Source organism: Schistocerca nitens, chromosome 5, assembly GCF_023898315.1.
Source record: "Schistocerca nitens isolate TAMUIC-IGC-003100 chromosome 5, iqSchNite1.1, whole genome shotgun sequence".
Classification (NCBI taxonomy): domain Eukaryota; kingdom Metazoa; phylum Arthropoda; class Insecta; order Orthoptera; family Acrididae; genus Schistocerca; species Schistocerca nitens.
In genome coordinates, this window is record NC_064618.1 from 847,703,380 (window position 1) to 847,729,063 (window position 25,684).

Genomic DNA, 25,684 nt, shown 5'->3' on the forward strand with positions numbered 1-25,684 from the left:
TTCGCAAGAAATGTCCTGAACATCTACACGATGCATTAATTCTTCAGGACAATGTGAGAGCCCATATCGCAGCATGTGTACGGAATTTGCTTGTGCAATGGGGACAGGAAGTACTACAGCATCCACCATATTTGCAAGACTTATCTCCTTGCAATTATGACCTCGTATCAAAACTGCAAAACCCATTACGCAAATACGGTTTCAAACACATGAAGATACTGCCACAGCAGTGACAGCTGAGATCCAACAATTCACTCAGTTTGAGTCCACGGGCATTCAGCATCTTCCACAGTGTTGGCAGTGTGCGATGGATTCATTGTGAGACTATTTTTAGGGACTCTAAGATGTCGCAGGCCCATGTTCCTGCCCTGTACTGTTGTGTACTGTCACAACTGACAGTAAAACACATTTTAAACATGCTATACCTTCATGGCGGTGTGTTTATTCATCTATCTTCCTGCATATAATGTTTACATTCGAACTAACCTTCTAATTGCATATTTCAGACTTTTTAATTTGTTACCGTATTTGAAATGGTTGCCACAACTTTTCCAATGACCCTTGTATAATTAGTGCTTATTCTTAACAAAAGAAAAGTTATCAGTTTATCTTCTCATAATAATGATGTTACAAAAGTCTGTCTCTAAAAAAATAATGAAGCATATGTGATAAGATGATTATGCCAATAGCAGCATCACACACAATGGAAGTTCACATTAAAAGCTTGCAATGGGAAAGAAAAGCTCCCCACATGCGATATTCTTAAAAATTTTTACTTACTGTGAGGTTTGGATCATTGACTGGTGTAAGACGAGCCTCAAAGTGTGCACTTTGCCCTTCAACCAGGTTTGTGACATCTGATATATGTGTGGTAAAAACAGGTGGTTCAAGAACAGGAGTGGTTGGAGCCTGAGGTTGCCCACCCTGGGAGAGCTCCATTTCACGAATGCGAGCAAGTGCATCAGGCTGCAGACTGTCCAAATACACACCACCACGTCCAGAACATTTTATGGTTGCTCTTGTAAAGTCTTCCCCATACCTACAAAAATCAATTTCCATGGTGTACAGTTTGACTTAGACAAAATAATACATGGATAGTATTTCTCAGCCTTATCATAAATAAAAAACAAAGACAAAAAACATCCAAATAAACCAACAGATTGTCTCTAGCAGAAAGATTAAATTGTGACAAGTCTAGCACAGAAGAGAGGAAAAAATAATTTATTTATCCAACTATATCTTATACAAATTAAATGAAAATATGTTGATGGACAACATAAATTAAGTATTATTTTACTGCACAATGTCTATGCTGACAATTGACTTAATACAATGTCTGTGTTGACAATGCATGCATGTCTGAAGCAGCACTATATAATGTGAATCTTCAATACCGACATTGCACAATAACATAATAAGTACGACATGCCTTGACGGGCTAAAAATGACCATCACATTGAATTTCCCTCTCTGGCGGGAATCACACAGTGTGGGTGCAAGCATTAGGAGATGTGGACAAGTGAGCCATATGGACGTTTGGGTCCATCCTGGAGGTGAGATTAGAAACCCAAAGTCGTTAAGGCGACCACTTGCTTACAGCGGGAAATTTGGGTTTGAGTCTCAGTACAACATCTGTTTTCATATATCACAGTAAATACTACAGCTGAAGTCAATTTAAGCTCGCAATTTGTGAATCAAATTTCATAATACACACATCAAAAAAAGTTTTGCATCGCCTCGGTTCCGAGAGTTCCGGAACCTGTACAAAGAATTGAAATAGAGATCAACATAAACATTATTCTGCATTATTTTCACCCTTTTTATTGCTCATGAAAACCACACATTGCATGTTGTACCACCATACAGCAAGACCTTCAAAGGTGGTGGTCCAGACTGCTGGACACACCGGTACCTCTAATACCCAGTAGCACGTTCACTTGCATTGATGCATGCAGTATTTGTCATAGCGTACTATCCACAAGTTCATCAAGGCACTGTTGGTCCAGATTGTCCCACTCCTCAATGGCAATTTGGTGTAGATCCCTCAGAGAGGTTGGTGGGTCACGTCGTCCATAAACAGGCCTTTTCAATCTATCCCAGGCATGTTCGATAGGGTTCATGTCTGGAGAACAAGCTGGCCACTCTAGTCGAGCAATGTTGTTATCCCAAAGGAAGTCATGCACAAGATGTGCACAATGGGGGCACAAATTGTTATCCATGAAGATGAATGCCTGACCAATATGCTGTCGATATGGTTGCACTATCAGTCGGAGCATGGCATTCACATAACGTACAGCCGTTACAGCAGCTTCCATGACCACCAGCGGTATACATTGGCCCCACATAATGCCACCCTAAAACTGAAGGGAACCGTCATCTTGCAGCACTCTCTGGACAGTGTGTCTAACATGTTCGGCCTGACCGAGTTGCCTCCAAACACATCTCTGACAACTGTCTGGTTGAAGGCATATGCGACACTCATCGGTGAAGAGAATGTGATATCAAATTTGAGCAGTCCATTCAGCATGTTGTTGGGCCCATTTGTACCACACTGCATGGTGTCGTGGTTGCAAAGATGGACCTCACCATGGACATCGGGAGTGAAGTTGCGTATCATGCAGGTTGAGTTTTAACACGACGTCCGGTTGCTGCATGAAAAGCATTATTCAGCATGGTGGCATTGCTGTCAGGGTTCCTCCAAGCCATAATCAGTAGGTAGCAGTCCTCTGCAGTAGCAGCCCTTGGGCGGCCTGAGTGAGGCATGTCATCGACAGTTCCTGTCTCTCTGTATCTCCTCCATGTCCAAACAAGATCGCTTTAGTTCACTCCGAGACACCTGGACACTTCCCTTGTTGAGAGCTCTTCCTGGCACAAAGTAACAATGCGGACACGATCGAACCACGGTATTGAGCGTCTAGGCATGGTTGAACTACAGACAACATGGGCCTTGTACCTCCTTCCTGGTGGAATGACGAACTGATCATCTGTCAGACCCCCTCTGTCTAATAGGCGCTGCTCATGCATGGTTGTTTACATCTCTGGGCGGGTTCAGTGACAAAGGGACTGTGTCTGTGATACATTATCCACAGTCAACATCTATCTTCAGGAGTTCTGGGAACCGGGGTGATGCAAAACGTTTTTTGATGTGTGTATTTAAATTAAGAATGTTTTCACAAAATGTAAAAAAGAAATGGTACACTATGGTGTTATAAGATTTCCACTTTAAGCACTCAGCATTCAGACAGTAGCCTAATTTCTGATACATCAATAAATTCTATTATGCATACTTACTTGTTGCTCGCTCTGCACACATACTCCCCTGTATCGTGGCTCTGGACGTATGAGATATCCATCACAACAAAGCCAAAATCAGATACTGATTTGATCCTGGAGGAGTGTCGCAGTGGCTCGCCATTGTGAAACCATTCCACTTTCAAGTTAGGATCTCCCACAGGTGTTAGTGTGCATTCAAAATGAGCAGATTCACCTTCTTTCAGATTCTCAAGACTCTGCAATTAAATTTTAGAAAGTAAATAACAGTTCTCTGTAAAAAATGACAATTCAGTAAAACTAAATGACTAAATCTGTACAAAAATAAATTATTTAAATAATTTGCAAAATCAGAGCAAGTGCGAAAGTTTATTTTATAAGTTCACATCACCACTGACATCTATGTTGTAACATGAGCATTTCAGTCTACAGGATCATTTCATATTAAATCAAATATTTTTGGTTAATGATACTTTGAAGTCATAGTTTTCACTGACTTTTTTTAATACCATAGCTAAAAGTACCAATGCAGTTATGAAATGCTACAAATGCCAACAGCTTTCAACGACATCAGGTTTTTGTTCCACCGCCAAAAATTTGAAAAATTTGTCAGTTTTTCTCACATTTTCAGGAATGAATTTCAGTGTAAATTCAAAACTGTTGGATCTACAGAGCTGACCCTCATGTCATTTTAAAGCTCTTTAATTGTGTTTTAATTTGATGTACACCACAGCAATACTGAGATTAATTTCTGATCTTGAAAAAAAAAATTGTTTTTGAAAAGTAACTCTTTTATTTTTCTTAGAAAAATATATGTGTTTTTTAAAAATTTTATTTAGCTCTGATAAAATTTGAAAATGAGGAAAGGATGTGCTTAAATAAAAATTAACTTTTAAATTTAGCATTGCACCACACTGTTCGTCTCAGCAGTTCATACTGCAAGCAATGGTCAACAATTAAAAAGTATTGAATTAATGTTGTAGCTTTTATTCTAATACAGGATGGTAGTCTAAAAATTCCTGTATTTCCGGATATTGTTCCATGTACTACATACCAGAGATGTTATTAACTTCTTAAATGTGAATTTATCTGTTTAGGTATTTTACTGGAAATATTAAATTTAGTCACCAATGAAGGTAATTTTGAAAAAAAAAATATCTTCTCAAGCATTGTTGTTCATCTGTGTTTCATTCACAAAATGAGGTAAATCAGTTGTCCATAAATATTAAGAACTATTTATTATATAGAACCTGCATGCAACATTATATTATAATATCTAGGTGTGCATGAAGCAAATTTTAACTAAATCAGGAAATCTTCCAAGGAAGTTTGCAGGCCTACTGAATTCAAACCTAATTCATGTTACTCAACTTACTCTACCCATCTGTGAGTTATGGTACTTTATATATTTACCTTTATTTACAGGCAATGAATACAGAAGGAAGAAAATGATTGGACAGAATATTTTGTTAAATGTTGCAATGCATTTAAACAGCACAGCCATTCAAAATCAAGTAAGAAGAATCTAAGGGGGATCACCAAATGGATATGATTTTCAAATTGTGTTATAGAATTGGATGTGGCGGTATGTGGCAACTTCTGGCAAAAGGTGTCAAAGTTGTTTCGTAAGTATATTCCTGGAAAGCCAGATGAATATAAGGATGTTCCAGCAAGGAATCATGACAATGATCGATTCATTGATGCTACAGTTTTAGGAGGTAAGTTTTTAAAAATCCCAATTAATTAAAGAAGGCATCAGAGGAAAAATTAGGGAAACACACAAAGCCTTGTAGAAATCCTTGAATGACACTTGAGATGTCAAATTTAATTGATAAAAGGCGAAAATATAAAATGCAGAAATGAAACCAGCAAATTGGAACACACGTGTAAAAAATGAAATTGTTTGCATGTCAAAGACACAGCAAGAATGGCTTGAGAAGATATGTTAAACTGTAGGAGCAGTCATGACTATTGGGAAGGTAGATGCCACTTATAGCAAAACTAGAAATACCACTGGAGAAGACAGATGCAACTGTCTGAATCATTACTAAGCAAACAAGAGAATGCTGCACAGCGGAGGAAGTATACAGAAAGACTATGTAAAAAAAATGCTGTTTGAAGAGAAGAGGAAGCACAGTTACATGAGGTAAGTGATGTGAAACTGTGAGAAGAATCTGACCAAGAACTGGAACACCTATGTTGAAACAAGGCTCCTCAAGTAGATTGTACTATTCAAAATTTTTAAGCTCCTTGTAAAATCTAACCATGACAAAACTGTTCCACTTGGTATGCAAACAGGCAAATTACCCTAAAATATTGTAAGAAGTGTGGTACTGATAGGTGCATATACATAATAATATACACCAGTTCTCAGTAGACAATTCCATACTTTATTAACAGAATAGACAATACACCGTGACATTCAAGTCAGAGGTATAGAGCGAACCGTACTCCGAATCAAAGACATTACTGTCGCCTGCTGCTCAGGGCAATGATATCAGTATTTACCGTGAAAGATGATAAATAGTCGCTACATTGCCACAATGTCAAAAAAAAAAAGTAATAATCCTAATACCAAAGAAGTCAGGAATAGAGGGGTGTGAATATTACAAGCCCATCAGTTTAGTGACTCATGGTTGCAAAATATTTATACAACTTATCTATGAAACAATAGAATCCACTGTAGAAGCCAACCTGGGAGACATCAGTTGGTGTTACTGAGAAATATAGCTATAGTAATTAATGAGGAAGTGAGATAAGCATGTAAACTATCTCTCAAGTAACTTAATCTTTCCACAGAGTAAGCAGTAAAGGAAACTGGGAAGAAATTTTGAAAGGGAATTACATTTAGAGAGAAGAAATAAAACCTTTAATGGTTGCCAATGACATAATTCTGTCAGTAACAGACGAGAACATGGAAGATTGACTGAACAGAAAGGAAAGTGTTTCAAAAAGTGGTTATAAGTAGAACATAAATAAAAGTAAAATGAGGTTAAGAAACTGTAGTGAAATTATGTCATTTGCTGCTGGGATGCAGAACAGAAAATAATCATAGCGTGTAGGCTTTCACGGCCGGCGTCTTCAGTAATTAAAACTTCCGGGCTAAGAGGCCGTGGTCCAATAGTAGAAATACTTCTCCCTGACGTTTCGTTGCCAGCTGCGGGCAACATCATCTGAGGTGAGTCTACGACTGGCTGCTAGGCCGTGGAGGTCCTGTTTATATAGTGCGCGTAGAGGGCGCCACCTCTCGTCACGAGAGAACTACTATAAAGCGAAATATAAATTTATGTATTCAGAAGTCTACTCTGAAGGCATTTGTTTGTATGGTAGCCTTATTTGGAGGTGAAAAGTGGGTGATAAACAATGCAAACAAGAAGAGCACAGAAGCTTTAGAAAAACTGTGCTGTGGAAAATGTCGAACATCAGACTGACAGGTCCAGTACCTAATAAAAAGCAGCAGACTCAAACTGGGGAGGAAAGGGATTGATGGCAGCACTTGACTAAAACAAGGGACCTGTTCATAAGAGAGAGAGAGAGGGAGGGAGGGGGGGGGGGGGGGGGTGAAAACTGTAAACAGAGACCAAGGGTTGGATACAGCTAGGTGGTTCAAATGTATGTGAGGTGCAGTAATTAGGAAGATATGCAAAAACAAGCACAAGATGGAATAGCATGGAGAGCTCCATTAAAGCAGTCTCCTTTTGATTGGTGACTATAATGATAACAACAAAACACATTCAAATCATGACATACAAACCAGTTAAATAGATAAATTCAATTTACTTCAATAATAGTATTAAAATTTGGAACCAATACAGTTTAGACATCTTAAATGGTAGGGCAACTAAAAGAAACGCACTAAAGGTAGTTACAATTTTCCTACAATGGACATGGGGGCACTATGGAGGTAGTGTGTAGCAAGTTGAAAATTTGGGCTGGCCATGAAGCGTGCTCATATAGCCGAAGAAATTAAGGTGACCACTTGCGTAAAGTGCAAAATCGGGATTCAAGTCCCAGTGTGGCACAAATTTTCACTTGTTGCCACGGAATTATTTCAGTGACCTCATGCAGCTGATGTTCACATTTCTCTTTCCTCATAGTTACAATTTTATTGAATGGACAATACATTTAGCTGTAAATTGTTTTGGCAAAAGCCCATATGCTATTGGCGGCATACATTTCTTGCGCAAATTACAGTTACACAACCTTGTCTGAAAACTGTTGTCAGTTTGAAATTAGTTATGACTACACAAAGAGTTAATTCAATGACCTTGTAACTGGATTTAGTGATTTCCTAGAGTGTTATTAATCTAGACAAATGGAATGTTCTCTAGACATCAAACAAAAAATAATATGTGTTGACTACTTCAAGTTACTGTAATGGTAATACAAGTTTAATGTCATTATCACAAAAAGATTATGACTGTATCTGTTTGGTAGGGATAGCCATCATTTGATGCAATACATTACCAAGAGTTACTTTTCACTTACCTGAATGTGTGTTGTAAAGTGTGGTTTCTGACCCTTTGACTTGTCAACACATTCCAGTTCAACACTGATTTCGGCACGGCCCCATTTGTTTGTTGCTCTACAAGTATAAGTGCCGGAATCTTCAATTTTAGTTCCTAATATCTCTAGGACAACCATCCCAAATGCATGTACAGTTCTAATGCGGTGACCTGCAAGTAATAAATGTTTATTTTATTTTGTATTTCATTTACTTTCACATCTTTTTATTTGAAATTTAATATGAATAGTTAACTATTGGAAGAGTTTTCATAAATGACATCTTACAAACATGGAATAAATAGTGATGAATTCAGAACATAAGTATCATTACAGAGAAACAGACTTGGTGGGGAGAGGGGGGTGGGGGTGTGGGCATTCTGGTGTAGTATTCATTGTGAATAAGAAAATAAACACAATATTGAAACAATCACAGAGAGAATATCAAGACTCGTTTTAAAAATAAACAAAATGTAGTCCATAAAAATTATGCGCTCAGAGAAAAACCAAGAAATGATAATAAATTCATCTGCGAAACAACAATGAAAAACTTACTGCAAAAAGTAGGATGAAACCTAAAGAATGATATTTCAGTGGTAAATTGTCAAGTATGATAACAGAAATGACAGAGGTCACTTAAAGAAATTTCCAAATTAGCCTTAACAAACATTGCGACCTAACTATAACTTACATTACTGCACATGGAGCAAGCAGCAAATATACTCATTAACTCTGTACATGACATGATTATAGTAACATATGAATAATGCTTTACAAATGCTTACACTACTTGCTTGTCTTCACACTTGCCTTTGTATATTCCATCTTTAAAGCATTTTTCATTAAAAAATCACTTAAACAGTAAAGTAAAATGTCATGTTCCCATTACTGCAGTGTCACATTAATGGGATAATTTATGTATGTAATGACTGGTCACCTGTCAAATGCAAGCAACATGGAAATAAACACATAATACCAAAGCTGAGAAGAGCTCCGAAAGTCTCAACTTCTAAATATATATAAATCTCACAACATTGCATGAGTACACCTCTTATTAAAAATGTTAATTTGATTTGCATATGAATGGTATCTCCAATGCAACAAGCAGACAAAAATGAAAAGCAATCAACTGCAAAAAACTGTGAATTTATAGAAAATTATAGTTATATCTAAAAACACAGATGATGTGACTTACCGAACGAAAGTGCTGGCAGGTCGATAGACACACAAACAAACACAAACATACACACGAAATTCTAGCTTTTGCAACCAACGGTTGCTTCGTCAGGAAAGAGGGAAGGAGAGGGAAAGACGAAAGGATGTGGGTTTTAAGGGAGAGGGTAAGGAGTCATTCCAATCCCGGGAGCGGAAAGACTTACCTTAGGGGGAAAAAAGGACGGGTATACACTCGCACACACACACATATCCATCCGCACATACACAGACACAAGAACCCACATCATTTGTCCCCCCCCCCGCTCCCCCTCCCCCCCGCTCCCCCTCCCCCCCCCCCGACGAAGCAACCATTGGGGTAAGTCTTTCTGCTCCCGGGATTGAAATGACTCCTTACCCTCTCCCTTAAAACCCACATCCTTTCGTCTTTCCCTCTCCTTCCCTCTTTCCTGACGAAGCAACCGTTGGTTGCGAAAGCTAGAATTTCATGTGTATGTTTGTGTTTGTTTGTGTGTCTATCGACCTGCCAGCACTTTCGTTCGGTAAGTCACATCATCTGTGTTTTTAGATATATTTTTCCCACGTGGAATGTTTCCCTCTATTATATTCATATCATTAATTTGAAAATTATAGTTAGGTTTACATACAGAGGTACTCAGAAACACTTACTTGCTTTGATTACCTCTCCATTATAGAACCATTCTACGGTCATAGTCTGGTCACCAACTGGGGTAAGGGAAGCCTCAAAGTGTGCAATCTCTCCCTCACTAAGGTTCTTGAGATCCTGAAACTACAGAGGAAGAAAAATAAGAACATTAGTTATGACTGATTTAAGACAATTATATACTTGAAGTATTCATTTCAAACCATTATTTCACTAACACAATTTCAACCATAAGGTACCTGGCTACAAATTTATTCACATACATTAATGAATTTACCTACAAAATTATATCATTGTACGACACATAGATCAGGTGATGTGATGCCACAAACATTGGAATGCATGAAAACTTGCTTTTGCTTAAAATGGGGCGCATATTACCCAGGCTATACGCATCCAGTGTTTCAGAACAGGAGCACTTAGCAACTTCTAACAAACTTTATGCATAATTTCAAACATTTTCTAAACTTCTTCTTGCTTACATGCTCAAAGTCAAATATTTAACATGTTAACTCATTTATTCAGCAACCAAATGTTTGGGGCTGATTCCTTAAAGAATCAGGGATTTTTAATGACTTCAGTGTAGTATGTGCCAGCACCAAGTTTCATCCTCTCCCTTCTCTTGCATTGTCAGCAACAGCACTAAAATGACATGTACTCATTATAGATATATGTAAGACACAACACTAACACTTTGCAAAGGTAAGGCATGGTTAAAGAAAAAAAAGAACATTCCAACTATGCGTATTTACCTAACCCTTTGGTCTTCCAGCAGACCATTCTATACAACTCTAACTTTAACTTTTTGGTACTTTAGTGCCAAATTAAAGTACACAATGAAATAAATTTTGAATTCAATAAAAAACTGGGATTATGAAAACTCTTGACACTGGACATATGCCACACTATGGAATGAAATTATTTGGTTATGCAAATTTAAATGTTTGCTTTGTGTTTCATAATTTTTCTGCTTCTAAGGAACTCAAGAAATGGTCACATTTGCAGATAAGACAAAGCATCGATAACTGAATCAAAATAATCAGATAATTTGTGGAAGCAGTGGCTAGTCACCTATGGTTTGCATTTAACTTTCCTTTGAATTTGCAGAAATATCAGCTTCCTTGTTTAATACCTCACGGCAACTTGTTGAAGACTTATGCACCAGACAAAAAGCCTCACACTGAACATTCAAGAAGCTATGGCTATGGTACTAAAAATTATTTTGTCTCTGTGATATGGTGTTGTAAATCACAGCACAATTGTTTGTCACTTAAAAAACACATGCGCAACCCAGCCTGTACTGTTGTTCAAATGTGTGCAACCCATACCACATTGGATGTATGGGGGATATTGAATGTTGTTTCATCATGTCTGCTACACCATGGGGGATATTCATCATTTCTGCTACACCTATCTCTGGGAATTCTGTCTTCATATTTTGTAAATACAAGTCCATCAACTGCCTGTATTTTGGCTTTTATTTCTGATATGTATTTTGATAAACAGACATTCTTTCACAGAATACTACACATCTTTCATTTTCTTTTTGTGTCTCTAAAATGTATGTAAATTGTCAGAAAAATGCTGAAACTTATAATTGAGTACAAAAGTTTCATTTGCCATAAACAGTAACCACAATGGGTTTATAATACGACACGTACAACTGTTCAAATTACATAATATGCTTATTAGAGGCAGTGATATTTGTCAACAAATTCACTGCATGTGCCATCAATTTAAAGGGTGTGTAGCTCTGTTAATGATACAATTTCTCTTTCAAACATTTGAAAGACTTTTTTTGTAAATGTACCTGTGAGGTGAAGACAGGCGGATGGCCTTCCTCGGGTTCTGGAGGAGCTCCTTCTTGCCTCCTCAGTGATTCTTCCAAATCCTGGATTTTTTCCAGACCTTCAGCTCCTTTTGGGTGCTGTGTACGTTCAATTAGAGTCTCCTTCCCTACAAAGATGCATCATTCAAATCCGCAATGTCACGAGAAGTCAAAGATCGACAGGTAAATATGTGTTACAAACAGTTGTCTTGTTGTGAATTTCATATTTACCTTTGCAGTATATTGTTGTGGAGGTAAATGCTTCTCCTTTTAAATTGGTTGCTTTACAAGTGTATATTCCTTGATCCCTTTCATATACATCAGTCAAATCAAGTGTGACAAAGCCAAAGTCACATGTTGTCTTGAAACGTGTTGCTGCAATGAAAATCAAAGTCAAAGTTACGTCCCCATCATTATACCTAGTTTGGCTATGTTACATTGATGATATGATTTAAATTTATACTTAAAGTGACTGCTAATTAAAGTTTCTCATCAAACAGAAAAGTCACTGTTTTTCTGGTTAGACTAGACAAGTGTTATTTAGCTACAAACACATTAAATATTTACATCTCCAACTTTTGTAGTCCTGTCTTCCTCAGTTGTGTGTAATATTACGGTATATTGATAATTTTTACTTATGGACCATCTGACAGCAACTGAATAAAACACAATTTTAGTGCCATACGCGTGTCGCCTTTAATTTCTGAAAGGCATCATCAGTGGCCTGGAATATGTACATATGTTAGCTATTTAATTTACATTTTTGTCACTGTGCCTATAGGTTATAAACAGTTCTGGTGGTTGGTATTTCCTATTAAGTAGTAATGTTTTGAACTGTACTTACAATTTGCGTGGACAATTTCTTACATATTACGCTCCTGTTGCATGTTTGGTGTTCTTCTTCTTCTTATGAATGCCAGTTTGCGGTTTTTTCCCACATTCCACACCAAAACATTAAATTGAAACAAGCATTCAGTTCATAGTGCTGTGGAATGTGGGAAAAAATCCACAAACTGGCATTCATAAGAAGAAGAACAAGAACACCAAAAATGCAACACGAGCGTAATATGTAAGAAATTGTCCACGCAACCTGTAAGTACAGTTCAAAACATTACTACTTAATAGGAAATACCAACCACCAGAACTGTTTGTAACCTATAGGCACAATGACAAAAATGTAAATTAAATAGCTAACATATGTACATATTCCAGGCCACTGATAATGCCTTGCAGAAAATAAAGGCGAAACGCGTATGTGCTTTATTCAGTTGTTGTCAGACGGTCCATAAGTAAAAATTATCAATATACCGTAACATTAAATATTTATTACTATAATGAAAACCCCAGGTGAAAACAATAAACAAAATTGAAGAAATACAACTATTCAACAGCAGATGATTATAAAGCTCATCTGGACACAAGGCAAGAACAGCCTCCACTCTTTCCTCCACAACTTCATCTACTCCTAAATTCACTTCGCCTGATTCTGCTCAACTTCATGATTTACCTTTGTGGAGGTTTGATCTCCTCCCCTCATATAACTGCACAAAAATCTCATTTCATATCAAACACACCGTCCACTAGCTGTACCACCAAGTCCATTCCAAATCACAATGTTTCTTCCTACAGCTTCAGCACTGATGGGCACCACAAATGCAGTGAGAAATGAGGTATCCAAATTGTGTATGATGAAACCTCACCAGAGCTTTTACAAGCAGACAATATCCCACTGAGAAAGTTCAGAAACAGATTTCCCATGCCAGTTCTCCCTGTGATACCAATAAACCCATAACCATTGTAATCCAACCACTGGCTAGTATTCCTCCTCTCTCCCAGGCCATAGAAAATGCTTTTACATCCTTCGCCAAGAGTTTACTAGCTCTTGCACACCCTGAGATTGGGGATATTCTGTCCAAAATCATGCCCTCACACCCTGAATCATACCCCTTTATCCAGGGTCAATGTGCTACTCAGTGACTCACTCAACCTACAAAATATCCCAGTTGGTGGAAGAGGCATTTTCTTCCTCTCACATCCTTCATCTTGAATAACCTCTCATAAACATTAGTGATTGAATGGCCACATGTGTGTACACATGAGAAGCCAGGTAATGGGGCAAGGCACAGAAGCAATGGACAGTGTACATGTACAACGCAATTTAAGCCAATAGCATTATTTTATAGTACGTGTCTGTAGCGTACATTAGAAGGTGCAGATTAAAAATGAGATTTGTACTAGTATACATATGGTGACACATATTTTGCCACTGCAGAATTCATTATGGGTGACATAAAGCAACCACAGAAAATACTGCATTAATCAAAGATAATGATAATGATATGTCTACATAAATTTTTCAACCGTGAGTTGGAAGTAGAATAATGTCTCTCATCAGCACTGAATATCCCAGCGCTGCCAGCTGCCACAGGACAGAACACCTGAGTTTGTGGTGGGAGGCAGAGACAGAGGGCACACTGGCAACGCTACAAAGTATTGTGATCTCTCAGGCATTCCCCATCTGAATGATTAATGGTGTGCTTCTGGGTCTCTATGCATAAAATGGAAACAATAATTCACAGTCATGGTGTGTTCCTGCCAAGTTATGCATAAAATGGAAACAATAATTCAGCAGAACACTCAAAAGCACAACTTCAGTGCAAAGTTCTGCCTTTCTCTCTCTCTGAGCAGAATAAATAACACAGCTGCCTTTGAATGTGTCATCACTGTTTAAAAGAAGAGTAGCTCAAAAGCTGGTTAGTTCTTTTGTGCCTATGTGTCACACATCAAATTAGCAGCAAGTTAGTGTTTGCTTCAACTTGTATCTGTTTATTTTATATCTCTAACTATGGCCCTATAATGATACTCATCTATATACAGTTAATAAGGGAGACTTATTTAACTATGAATAATATTATCTACAGTTCTACTAGAGATCTTCATTCTTCTCTAAGGAGGCTAAGAAAAGATTCTCTTCATATTTTTTAAATTTCACATAATTTTCAGTGTTGTACCCTACATCTGTAGAAAAAATATTAGAACAGTAATACTATATAATGCAGTTCTCACTCTAAACTCTAGGTGAGCATGTTGTGTTTGTTTAGATTTTTTTAAATCTTGACTTGTAGTTGTGAGCATTAGAGCAATTCAAAAATTGACTTCAATTATTATACATAAATGTAATGTTGTGGGACGTGCATGTGAGAATTTCAATGTCTTTCTTCACCTTATACTTTACAGTTCATATCTGATGAACAGAAATTTTATATCCTCCTGTCACTGCTGCACTAATAGCTTCCCTCACACTCAGACTTCGTATACCCATTTATGCTATTTATAATTCTTCATTCAACTTCCTCTGTATTAAATGTTCTTGAATTCATCTTCACCATTGTCATTACATTCCTGTATCTGACCAGTGACAATTTTTATGAATTTCCTGACATGTTTTCCATGGTCTCCTTAAGGTAACTCAGGTAAATACTGGATTCATTCCTTCAACAATATAATGATAAAGTCATTATCTAGTTGTTTTCCAACTGAGATATCTATTCTCCTCTTTCGCAGTCCAAATATTCATGGTTAAATCATCCTTTTTTCCTTACTTTATTGTAGTTAACTGAGGAAATGAGAAAAGGAATCAATGCAGCTGATACGAAAATAAAGAGTTTACAGCATAAAAACAAAACAGAACAAAACTTCCTGGCACATTAAAACTGTGAACTTGACAAAGACTCAAACCTAGGAATTTTACTTTTCAAGGGAAAGTGCTTTAAGACTGAGCTATTCAGTCCTCACTCATGACCTGCCAACACAGCTTTACTGCCGCCAGTACCTCTCTCCTATGTACCAAACTTCTCAGAAGTACTCCCGCATGCCTTGCAGGACTAGCATTCTTGGAAGAAAGACTGATGTGGAGAATTGGCTTGGTGATAACCTAGAAGATTGCTCACAGAATAAATTTTCACTCTGCAGCAGTTTGTGTGCTGATCTAACACTCTCTGCAGATTAAAACTGTGCAGTAGACTGTGACCTGGACCCAGACCTTTCCTGCAAGCAAGTGCTCTATGACTGAGCTATGCAAGCACGACTGACGACCTGCCCTCACAGCCTTGCAAAGAAAAGGGGGCTTGTAAAGCAGACACCAAAATGAAATCTTCAAAGGACTAAGCAGTCACCTATTATAGAACTACAATTTGTATCATTCACTAACTGCAGATGTAAAGAAAAAGAACATGCAAAAACTAATCTTTGTGTGTAGCTTCCCTGTAGATATTGTGGCTGACGAGCCCATTGAAGGTCAAAAGGAACAAAAAATATGACAGATGTTCCATTAATTTCGAGAGTGAAGAGAAAATGGTACACTGTGATGGCATTCTGCCAAAGAGAAGAATACACTCAAGGCCTAGGGCCAAAATGAATGTAACTCGTACAAAGTATTTTTTGTAAATCAACTGTATCCACTGAGAAACATTCCTTTTTTTCTTTCTCCATTCTTCCTTTGTCTAATTTCGTATTGTTTTATATTACTCAAAGTAGTATTATAATTTTATCTATTTCTTTATACATACTTGTGAGCATATTACGTGTAGCATTTTATTATTTTTATTTGTATATATGTTTTTACGTTACAGTAATTTTTATGTGTCACTCCACCAACTCTGATCGGCATTAACTTTTTTTGCTCAGCAGTTTTATTAAAGCATCCAACATTCAGCCTTTGCCGCAACCAAATCAGGACTACTGGTTTCTATTAGTTGCAAGCACCTACTTCCCCCTCCACCCCTCACTTTCTTGATCATGGCTTTCAAAGTACCTTATGTACCAAAAATGTTCTGGCTAAATGCAAGCTCCTAATATTTCCGACACATCAGTAGTAACACATATATATTGTTTTCCTTGTGACCTAAAAAACTTAGGAACATCTGACACTAATTAACACATTCATTATATATCAGCATTGTATTACACAGTAGTACACAAGCATAATCTGTTGGTACCAAGGTATTACCATGTTCAAGAGGCTTTCCTTTGAAGAACCATTCAACTTTGAGATTTGGATCTTCCTTCGGCTCAACTTGACACTCAACATGCAAAGCTTCATTTTCATTCAGTGTTACTTGTTCTTGAAGTGGCACCACAAATACTGGCTTTGGATAATCTTTTTCAGGAGCTAGAGGCTGCCTCTGATATTTTGATAAGTATGCTCCTTCCGCCTCACGCACAGCCTCAAGGCCTGCTTCACCCTGTGGATGTTGTGTCTGCAAGAAGATGTCTTGCTTGCCTGAAAGAGGAGAAAAAAGGGCAATTAAAACAATCACACAATGTAGAATAATTTATTTAATTTGTGCCAAAAACATTCTCTAAGAGAATTTTATAACATTAGTAACATGTAAACAGCAGTCAAAATGGGTTTAACAAAAGTTAAAAACCTTCTGAGTAATGGGTCAAAGAGGTGTCATGTCATCAAAACCTGTTGTGAGGCTACAGAAATTGAGTAGTTCAATTCAGAATACTTTCTTAAGGGCAGAACTGCAAAGTTTTCTGAACCCTCATTGTCGCATATAAATGAGTAACTGTGTCATTTATTAATATTACACTAAAGCACATATTTTAAATGGTGCACAGGTCCGCATTTTTATGTAGGATTATGTTATGTTAAGTGTATAAATTTGTTGGCATCATATTGTTATTTGTCTGAGGTAATCTTGGGGTGGCATGGGAAAGTTGGAGTTCACTATTAGACACTTGTACACCATGAAGTTTGTGATGTCGCATTGATGTTGAAGGGGCCCTCAGAGAAAATGAGGTCAAGAATAATCACACAAGTACGTGTTTATAAATTGTATCAATCAAATGAGAAGCCATTACATTGTTTTAGTTCTACTCAAGAATCCACAATGAATGTATGCTTGCAAATTTTCATGCAATAAATGTTAACTGTTTTACAGTTCAGTGGAATTCATTGTAAGAATAATTTTTCATGATTCTGCCACCCAGAACCTTCTCAATGTATTGATTTTCTTATGTTCTTTTAATGGTATCTTTCTCTTATTTGATTATATAAAATAAAAATGATGAAGTCAAAATAATTAAATAAAGCCTAAATACAAACACACAGGTTAAAATACTTATACTGTTGACTGTCAAAGGACGAACTCTACTTTGACAACATTTATAAGAGATGTTCCTGTCTCAACACAGAATAAGATAACGAATTTTGTATTCTATACAAACTAACAGAGAAATCATAGTTCACATGAAGTGATAAGAAAGGAAAAAATTAAATTAAATTTAGAACAAGTAATGAATTAAAACATAAAGAGGAAACTTTTGTGAAGAGCAAGCAGAGATAAAAAGAGACATGGAAAAATTACAAAAAAGGAATAATGCCTTACTATCAAGGAAATGATTCATATCAGATCATTTCAACCTGAACCACACCCTGGATAATAACACTTATAATTTTAGCAAGCAGAAACTCAGGAGATATGCCTCCACAGTATAATGGAGCATATTATGTTTCTGAACCCAGATGACCCCAATCTCCTTTGCCTGCTAATCTGTTTCCTCTCTCTTTCTTCATACAAAATTGTTTACTAACATTTTTTCCACTACTTTCTCCTCTCTTGCATCCATAACCTCTTGAAGCACTGCAGTCTGCAGTCATTATATTGGTGTTCTGCTCTACCTTCTCATTCTGTCAAAAGATGTATTGTTCACTTTAAAATTATAACTGAACCTTTCTTTATTTTCCCCCCTCTTCTAACAACAGACATTGGTTTTCTCAAGGTGCCTTTTGTTTCATCAAAATATTTTCAGGCAGGAATTCATTTCCCCAAAGCAATTTGTCTTGTATGCGAAAATAAGTTTGATTTTAATAGTTTTCATGGCTGTAAATGCGTTTTACCAACTATTCTGTAAGTTGTATGGTCTTGTCGCCCCAGGACACTTTGTTACTGGTTTCTGCCACTATTCTGTGTCATGCTTCATAGTACTGACATTGGAATTAACATCAACAGACTTTAATAGCAACGGTGTGTCACATTTCAAACCAGACACTCCACCCATTATGGTCGACTGATGTAGAAGGATCTTCCAACTGTACCAAAGGGAAGTCTGTTGGCAGATAATACTAATAGTGGTCTCAGACTTTTCACAGGTGATGCAGTTATGTATAATGAAGTACTATTTGTAAAACACTGCACAAGTATTCATCTTGCTAAAATCTCACATTGATGCAAGATTGGCAACTTGCATTAAATGTTCTTAAATGTACAATTTTGTAGTTCACAAGGCAAAAAAATGTAATATCCTATGACTACAATATCAGTGAGTCACAGTACCTGGGTGTAACACTTTGCAGGGATATGAAATACAATGTGGACACAGGTTGAGTCATAGGTAAAGCAGACAGCAGGATGTGACTCACTGGTAGAATACTTGGGAGAGCAATCTGTCTAAAAAGGAAATTGCATACAAAAGACTAATGCAAACCACCCTATAATACTGTTCAACTGTGTGGGAACCACGCCAAACAAGACTAACATGGGATATGGACTGCACACAGAGAAGGGCAGCACAAATTGTCACAGGTTTGTTTGACCCATGGGAGAGTGTCACACATACGCTGAAGAAACTGCGCTGGCGTACACTTGAAGACTGGCACAAACTATATAGTAAAAGACAACTTAGAAATTTTCTAGAACCAACTTCAAGTGAGAAATCTAGGAATATATTACAACCCCCTACATATTGCTCCCATTGAGATTGTGAATTATAGCCCGCATACAGGCATTTAAGTAATCACTCATCCCACACTCTGAATGCGAAAAGGTTCTAATAACTGGTACAATGGAAAGTATTCTCTTTGTGCATTTCAAAGTGATTTGCAGAGATGGATGTAGATGTAGATCACTAACTTGAAGCATGAAACAGTGAGAAAGTGAGCAAAGTACTACTTTGCACTAAAAGTATTTAAAAAAAGGCCCAAAGTTGGAATAGTTAGAGCTCATCTACAAAACACGTGTGTTCAAATACAGATCTAGATTTTAATTTTTATAGAATTAAAAAGAACAAAACACCTTGGCTTTTGTGTGAATGATGAATTCACAACTACACAGCAAACTCTCAAATGTGTGTCACACTCCATCATATTCACAGTGCTAAGGGAAACAGACTCGAATAACAGCAACAAATTCCAGTATTTGTAACCCGCTGAACTACAGTGCAGATCTGAATTTCATATCTGTTCAATGAGTAATCTTGATAACAAAATTATGTTCACAAATAAGAAATATAATAACGTTATGACAACGCCCATCCGGCATTGGCCGCACTTTTACACACTCATCAATTCCCTTGAAAAGTGACAGTTACTGCTCAATCTCCACACAGTACATGTACAGTATTCCACTACTTTCTTCTCCAATATCATGACATCTTTATTGTGGGCGAACATGCTACAGCACAGCGTGTTCAGGTTGGGCTCACGCTGTCTTGTTTATCTGCCGTGGCAAAACACCAACAAACGACATCGGCCACAGCTCGCCGTAATTGTGTCCATACAACTGCAGAGCCCACGGCTTATCATTCCACAAAAGTGTTGAATTCCAAGCGTCTCAGTTTCACCATCAGTCCACTACCACAGAGTGCCAAAATTATTAAATGCACAATTTGAGCCATATGGACCCCATCACTCTGCCATTCTGTCCTTGTTGCTTGGTGCTGTTTAATCCTCCACTCCCCGTCGCCAGAGGGCCACTCGCAGCCAACTCGGCAGTCCAGTACCTCTGGCGAGGCCAATATCAACCTCAACACTCACGGCCAGAACACAATCATGCCGAAAATCGGCACAAAGGTTTAGGCTGAATTATTTGTTTAAATGATGAAATTAACATTTATAGTTACGCAAACAATACTTTTGACAAAACTGTTAATTACTTTGGACTTAATTAAGGGCTGGCTTTACTAACATGTTTATGAATAGAGCCAAATAGATCCTTTAAGAATACCAGTGTTTCATCTTCCAAACGTTTATAATTAGTACAGAATTTGTATTTGTTTACATGTCAACAATAGAATTTAAGTTACGAAACAACTACTGATTTCACTCTATAACAAAAGGTACTAACTAGGAATAGTTGAAATAAATTAGAAAATCAGTTACATACATAAAACTAAGCACAAAATTAGATCTGGTGTTATATTCTTTAGAACTGAGGGCCAACCTTTCTCTTTTACAGAAATACAGATTACATTCATGTATGTCAATGGCAATTAGTTAAAAATGAATAAACGAATTTAAGGAGGCAGATGGCAAAACAAGAGGGGAAGTAAAATTATCCCAGCTTGCTTTGTCACATACTGAGCTAGGTTGGAGGCACCTTAGAGCCACATTTCCAACTTATATGTCACTATGGGAGACAATTACTGGGTTTCAAAAAACTGGTCCTTAAATTTTGTGAAGCAGTGTAAATATGATTCACACAGTGTTGTAAAAGGAGACAAAAAGAACAGTGTCATAGATCCCTCATCACTACATGTAGAACCGTACTTGAGCAGTAAGAAATTAATCCATTCCAAATTGAGAGACACAGTTTCAAAGTAAAGTGACTTCTATAATAATAAATTAATATCTAGAATTAAATTTTAGTTACTTGTGCATTTCAGAGTTCCTGATGTTGCAGCCTGTCCCTTGCTATTTGTGGCTTTACAGCTGTACACTCCAGAATCCTCTGCATAAGCATGAATTATATCCAGAGCCACATACCCAAAATCATAAGTGGATTTGTAGCGAGCACCAGTGGGCAATGGCTTGCCATTTATGAACCATTCTGTAAAAGAAAAAGAGTGTATGCATTACAGAACCATTTTATCAATGCAGATAACCAACAGTAACAAGAATGATCTCAACAAAAAAAAAAAAACAAATATACAGTACAGTCTCTCTCTCTCTCCCTCTCTCTCTCGTAACACCATGCTCCACCCCCACCCCCACCTGCCTCTTTCACAAACACACACACACACACACACACAGACACAGACACAGACACACACACACACACACACACACACACACACACACACACACACATATGACAAAACATTTATGAAAAAAAAAAGTTTTAAATAAAATCATGGAGAATGCAAGATCAACATACGAAATACCTATTTCTTACCTGCTTAGTCTCTTAAGAAGGAATTTAATTTATCAAAAGATTGAGATTCTGACTAAAATCTTGCAATAGCATCAGTAAGATATCCAGATATATTCAGTGTGATCATTAATATTCCATTATTGATTCATACATAAAGTTTATTACTCTGCTCTAAGCTACGCTTCTTATTCCCTGAACCCACCAGACATGTTCTGTTCACTTATCTCTTTGATGTTTCTTCTGTGCTGATGGATACCTTTTTTTTTTTATTCATTTCTCCTTCTTACGTTTTTTCATACTCTCCTACTCTACTCATACTTATTCTGTGTGTCATAAAATTCTCTTTGACTCAAATGTAACAAACTGTGTTGATGTGAGGTAAAAGTAAAGTGTGTATAATACCTCTTATCTCATTTCTACTTTGCCCCTATTTGTCTTTAATCCAAACAAATAGGAACTCAACTTGTGTAAGGAGGAAGGGAAATAAAACTGAAGGAATATATGCCTGAGAGAGAGAGAGAGAGAGAGAGAGAGAGAGAGAGAGAAAGTATTAAGTCAAAGATTGTAGGATAATAAGCACTGTTACAGATGTATTTCAGATAAAATGGAATGGTTTGTTTCACAGAAAATGGAATGGAACTATAGAGCGAAAAGCAAAGATAGATTACAAAAAGAAGAAGATAAAAATGTGGCTCTCTGCAAGAATAATGTCAATAAAGTATATTAAAATAGAGAAAAAATGGAAACCAGAAATACAGAAAACATGTAACAAAAAGATAGAATGTGATAAAGGTTGGAGTTCACTCATCCTTCTTCTCTTTTTATTCTATAATTTTTTTTATATCTCTACTTTTTCCTCTCTTACTCTTTTGTTTAATTTATATTTCCATTTATTACAATTTGCTAGCATCATTATTTCCAATGATGCTTTCTCTTCTTCAATTGGCCCATTTCTTCCTCTCACTCTGTCCCTCCCTTCTATTAAATCTTAATGCTTGCTAACGTATTTTTGATGCCCGACTCCCCAACCCACCCCCCACCCCCCAACCCACTTCAAATCATTTCTTAATCTGACCCACCCCACAGCCCAACTTCTCTCCATTCAATCATCTTTCCTCTCTGAAGAAAAAAGTTGTGCTTCCAACATCTAGGTATACTGTTTCCTAGTTTTACATTTTCACTGGCAGTAATGGCAGTTGTGCTACCGCAAAGTAAGTACTGGCCAGCCCATCTATATCATTGCACATTTAACAATTTTTTTACAATAGAATTTTTCTTCAATGCAAGCATTTTAGGTTAAGCTTTACCATGACTGTTACTGACATTAAATGAAACACAAGTTTACTGTTACCAGTCACTGATTTTTTATCTCCATGACGCATTTCAAAGATTTAAACCTCGATCATCAGGTGGATTTACATTTGTTAGTAAGACATGTGCATGTGTGTTGAGTTACAAATTTTTGGAGGAACTTGTGGCACTGTTTAGTGAAGAAACAAAACACTGTTTCAGAACATAATGTTGTTACAATGTATATACTTCGTACTTTGTGATAATGTTCTCTTCTGCTGTATGATCGTTGCACCTAATAGTTTCCAGATGCCATATTTGTTTATAAATTATGATGGTATACATGTGATGTGTTATGACAGTGAAAGGAATCTGTGACCACTGGAGGTACACTATTTTACTTATTTTATTTTTACCATTAGATATACATTTAGTTTTTTCTCAAAAGAAATCAAAATCCTTGTTCTGAAACAGTGTTTTGTTTCTCCACTAGACAGTGCCACAAGTTCCTCCAAAGAATCATAACACAACACACACACACACACACACACACACAAATGCTGTACTAACAAATGTAAATCCACCTGATGATGGACGTTTAAACCTTTGAAACACATCATGGAGACAAATAAACAGTGACTTGTAACAGTAAACTTGTTGTTTCATAACTTCATCAGTGCTACTGTACTAATGGTCCAAAATGAATGTTATTTTCTTTATACTTAGTGTGATGGAAGTACTGTGTGCTTCACTCACTATGCATGATACTTAGTAAGTGACAACAATTTCAAAACAATATATTTTTTTAGAGTTTATCAACAAACATTGATACAATTAATTAACTTGGTGGCATTTGGCCTCTTGCATTTCTTCAGATTACCAAATATATAAGGTGATCACAGAAGCTGCTTTTTTAATGGAATGACAGAAGAAAACAGCCACGTGCAACATACAAGATATGGACATCAGTACTCACCGATATTGAGTGTTGGATCTTTTGAAGGTTCCACATGGCATTCAAAGTGAACACTCTCGCCTTCAGTACAGACAACGTTATTCAAGTGGGTAATAAACACTGGTGATTCATAAGTAGGCTCAGGAGCTTCAGGACGACCAGCCTTTGGTTCTTCAAGAGCTTCAATCTTTGGTAAGGCCTCAGGACGAAGTGATCCAGCTAATAGCCAGTGTCGATCTATGGAATGGTAAGAAAGCATAATGCGATACCAAAAATTATACTGGTCTTTAATTTTTCTGTAATGATGTGATTCAGTTTTGTCATAGCATGATAAGAGGGAATGTAAAGACAACTTTGGAAAGTCAAATAAAGTGAGACTTTTGCAAAACAAATTAATTTATGGTAACATATTAAACAGTTAGTATCTAATTAACTGAGAAATTAATACTTGTGATAACTATTAACATTACTATTCCCACTTGTAACAATAATAGGACAAATTTTCAGAATACAGTGAATTCTTCAAATCTGGTAGCAGTTATCGACTTATTCACAAGTGTGGTAATGACCTGCAGAAGCCTGACTGTTACTGCAACCACAATCTTTGGAGAGGTTCTAGACTTGTTCATGTCAAATTGTCTAACTATCAATAGTAGATTAGTTTATATATACTTTTTGTTACATAAATCCATAGCAAAGAGATCCTCAAGGATGTAAAACATGTCATAAAAGGAAAATACACAATACATATTTACAGAGAAAGAAATGCTGATGTTCCTTCTTCAGATCCTGAGCAAAATAGTCCTCATAGATTTGGAATAAGTAAACATATCTTAAACATATTTTCATTTCAGAGATGATAATAACACACTTTTCACAAACCATGTATCACTATCAAGCAGATACAGCTTATTCAATGCCACAAGAAAGAAAAAAGGGGTGGGAGCAGAAAAGAGTGTATATGAATGGTACGGGTATGGAAATAGTAAGATTGGGGTCTACCACATTCTTGAAACTACAATTTAATAGAAATATCAACTGGACAGTTTAAATCCTTGATCTATGTAAAAGACGGGGTTTAGCAAAATTTGCAACTCGGACTTCAGCTTTCATTTGTGGTAAGGATTGAATCAGAAGTGCTTATTTGGGCTATTTTCGCCAACTTATAATAAATGGAATCATTTCTGGGAAAATCACAGAGAAATAAAGTTTTTATCAAAGCAAAGAGCGTTATCAGATTCATTAGTTGATTCCATCCCAGATGGTCTTTTAAGAACTTACTGAAACAAATAGGGATCCTCATGACCTCATTTTTTATTGTTGTCCAACCTGTATTATTGTATAAGTCCATTTTCTTGTACATAAATAATAATAAAATTTTGTGCACAAAGGAAATAAGCATTTTGTTTCATTAATACAATATACAACATTTTGCCAAGAACCTAACGTTGAAGCAGGTAAAGTGGTAACACAACTGAGCTATGCACGACCTTACTTTAAAAAAAATAGCGAATGACTCTTCCTACTCTTTGCCAGAATTTTTTGACAGTGTTTGATATGTTTGAATTGGCGTAAATTTTAATTATTGTCACATGTTCATAATATCATAATATCTGAAAAATTGAAGAATCACAGTACTTATGAAAAAGTTATATACAGATTTGGTTGTAAGCCTTATGACTGATGGGGTATGATCATACTGTAATTATTTGACTACATGACAGTGATGCACTAGGACTATGAATCAACTGCAAACGACCCAAAAGAAAATCTGTAAGTCTTTCTGACTGTTCTGACAATTAAAAAAGTGACTTTCTGAAACTTGGTTTGCTTTCTTAAGGCTT

General features: G+C 36.7%; 1 protein-coding gene across 1 annotated transcript in view; it reads right to left on the reverse strand.

Annotated features, from left to right (window-relative positions):
• Positions 1-25,684, reverse strand: part of LOC126260755 (titin) — a 530,053-nt gene that overhangs the window by 356,646 nt on the left and 147,723 nt on the right. The window contains exons 43-51 of the mRNA XM_049958094.1: positions 23,862-24,077; positions 21,095-21,271; positions 16,447-16,719; positions 11,670-11,813; positions 11,421-11,566; positions 9,616-9,736; positions 7,759-7,946; positions 3,292-3,509; positions 781-1,039 (exon numbers count right to left, since the gene is read on the reverse strand). Coding sequence (XP_049814051.1) covers positions 781-1,039; positions 3,292-3,509; positions 7,759-7,946; positions 9,616-9,736; positions 11,421-11,566; positions 11,670-11,813; positions 16,447-16,719; positions 21,095-21,271; positions 23,862-24,077 — 1,742 coding nt within the window. The remainder of the gene's footprint in view (positions 1-780; positions 1,040-3,291; positions 3,510-7,758; positions 7,947-9,615; positions 9,737-11,420; positions 11,567-11,669; positions 11,814-16,446; positions 16,720-21,094; positions 21,272-23,861; positions 24,078-25,684) is intronic.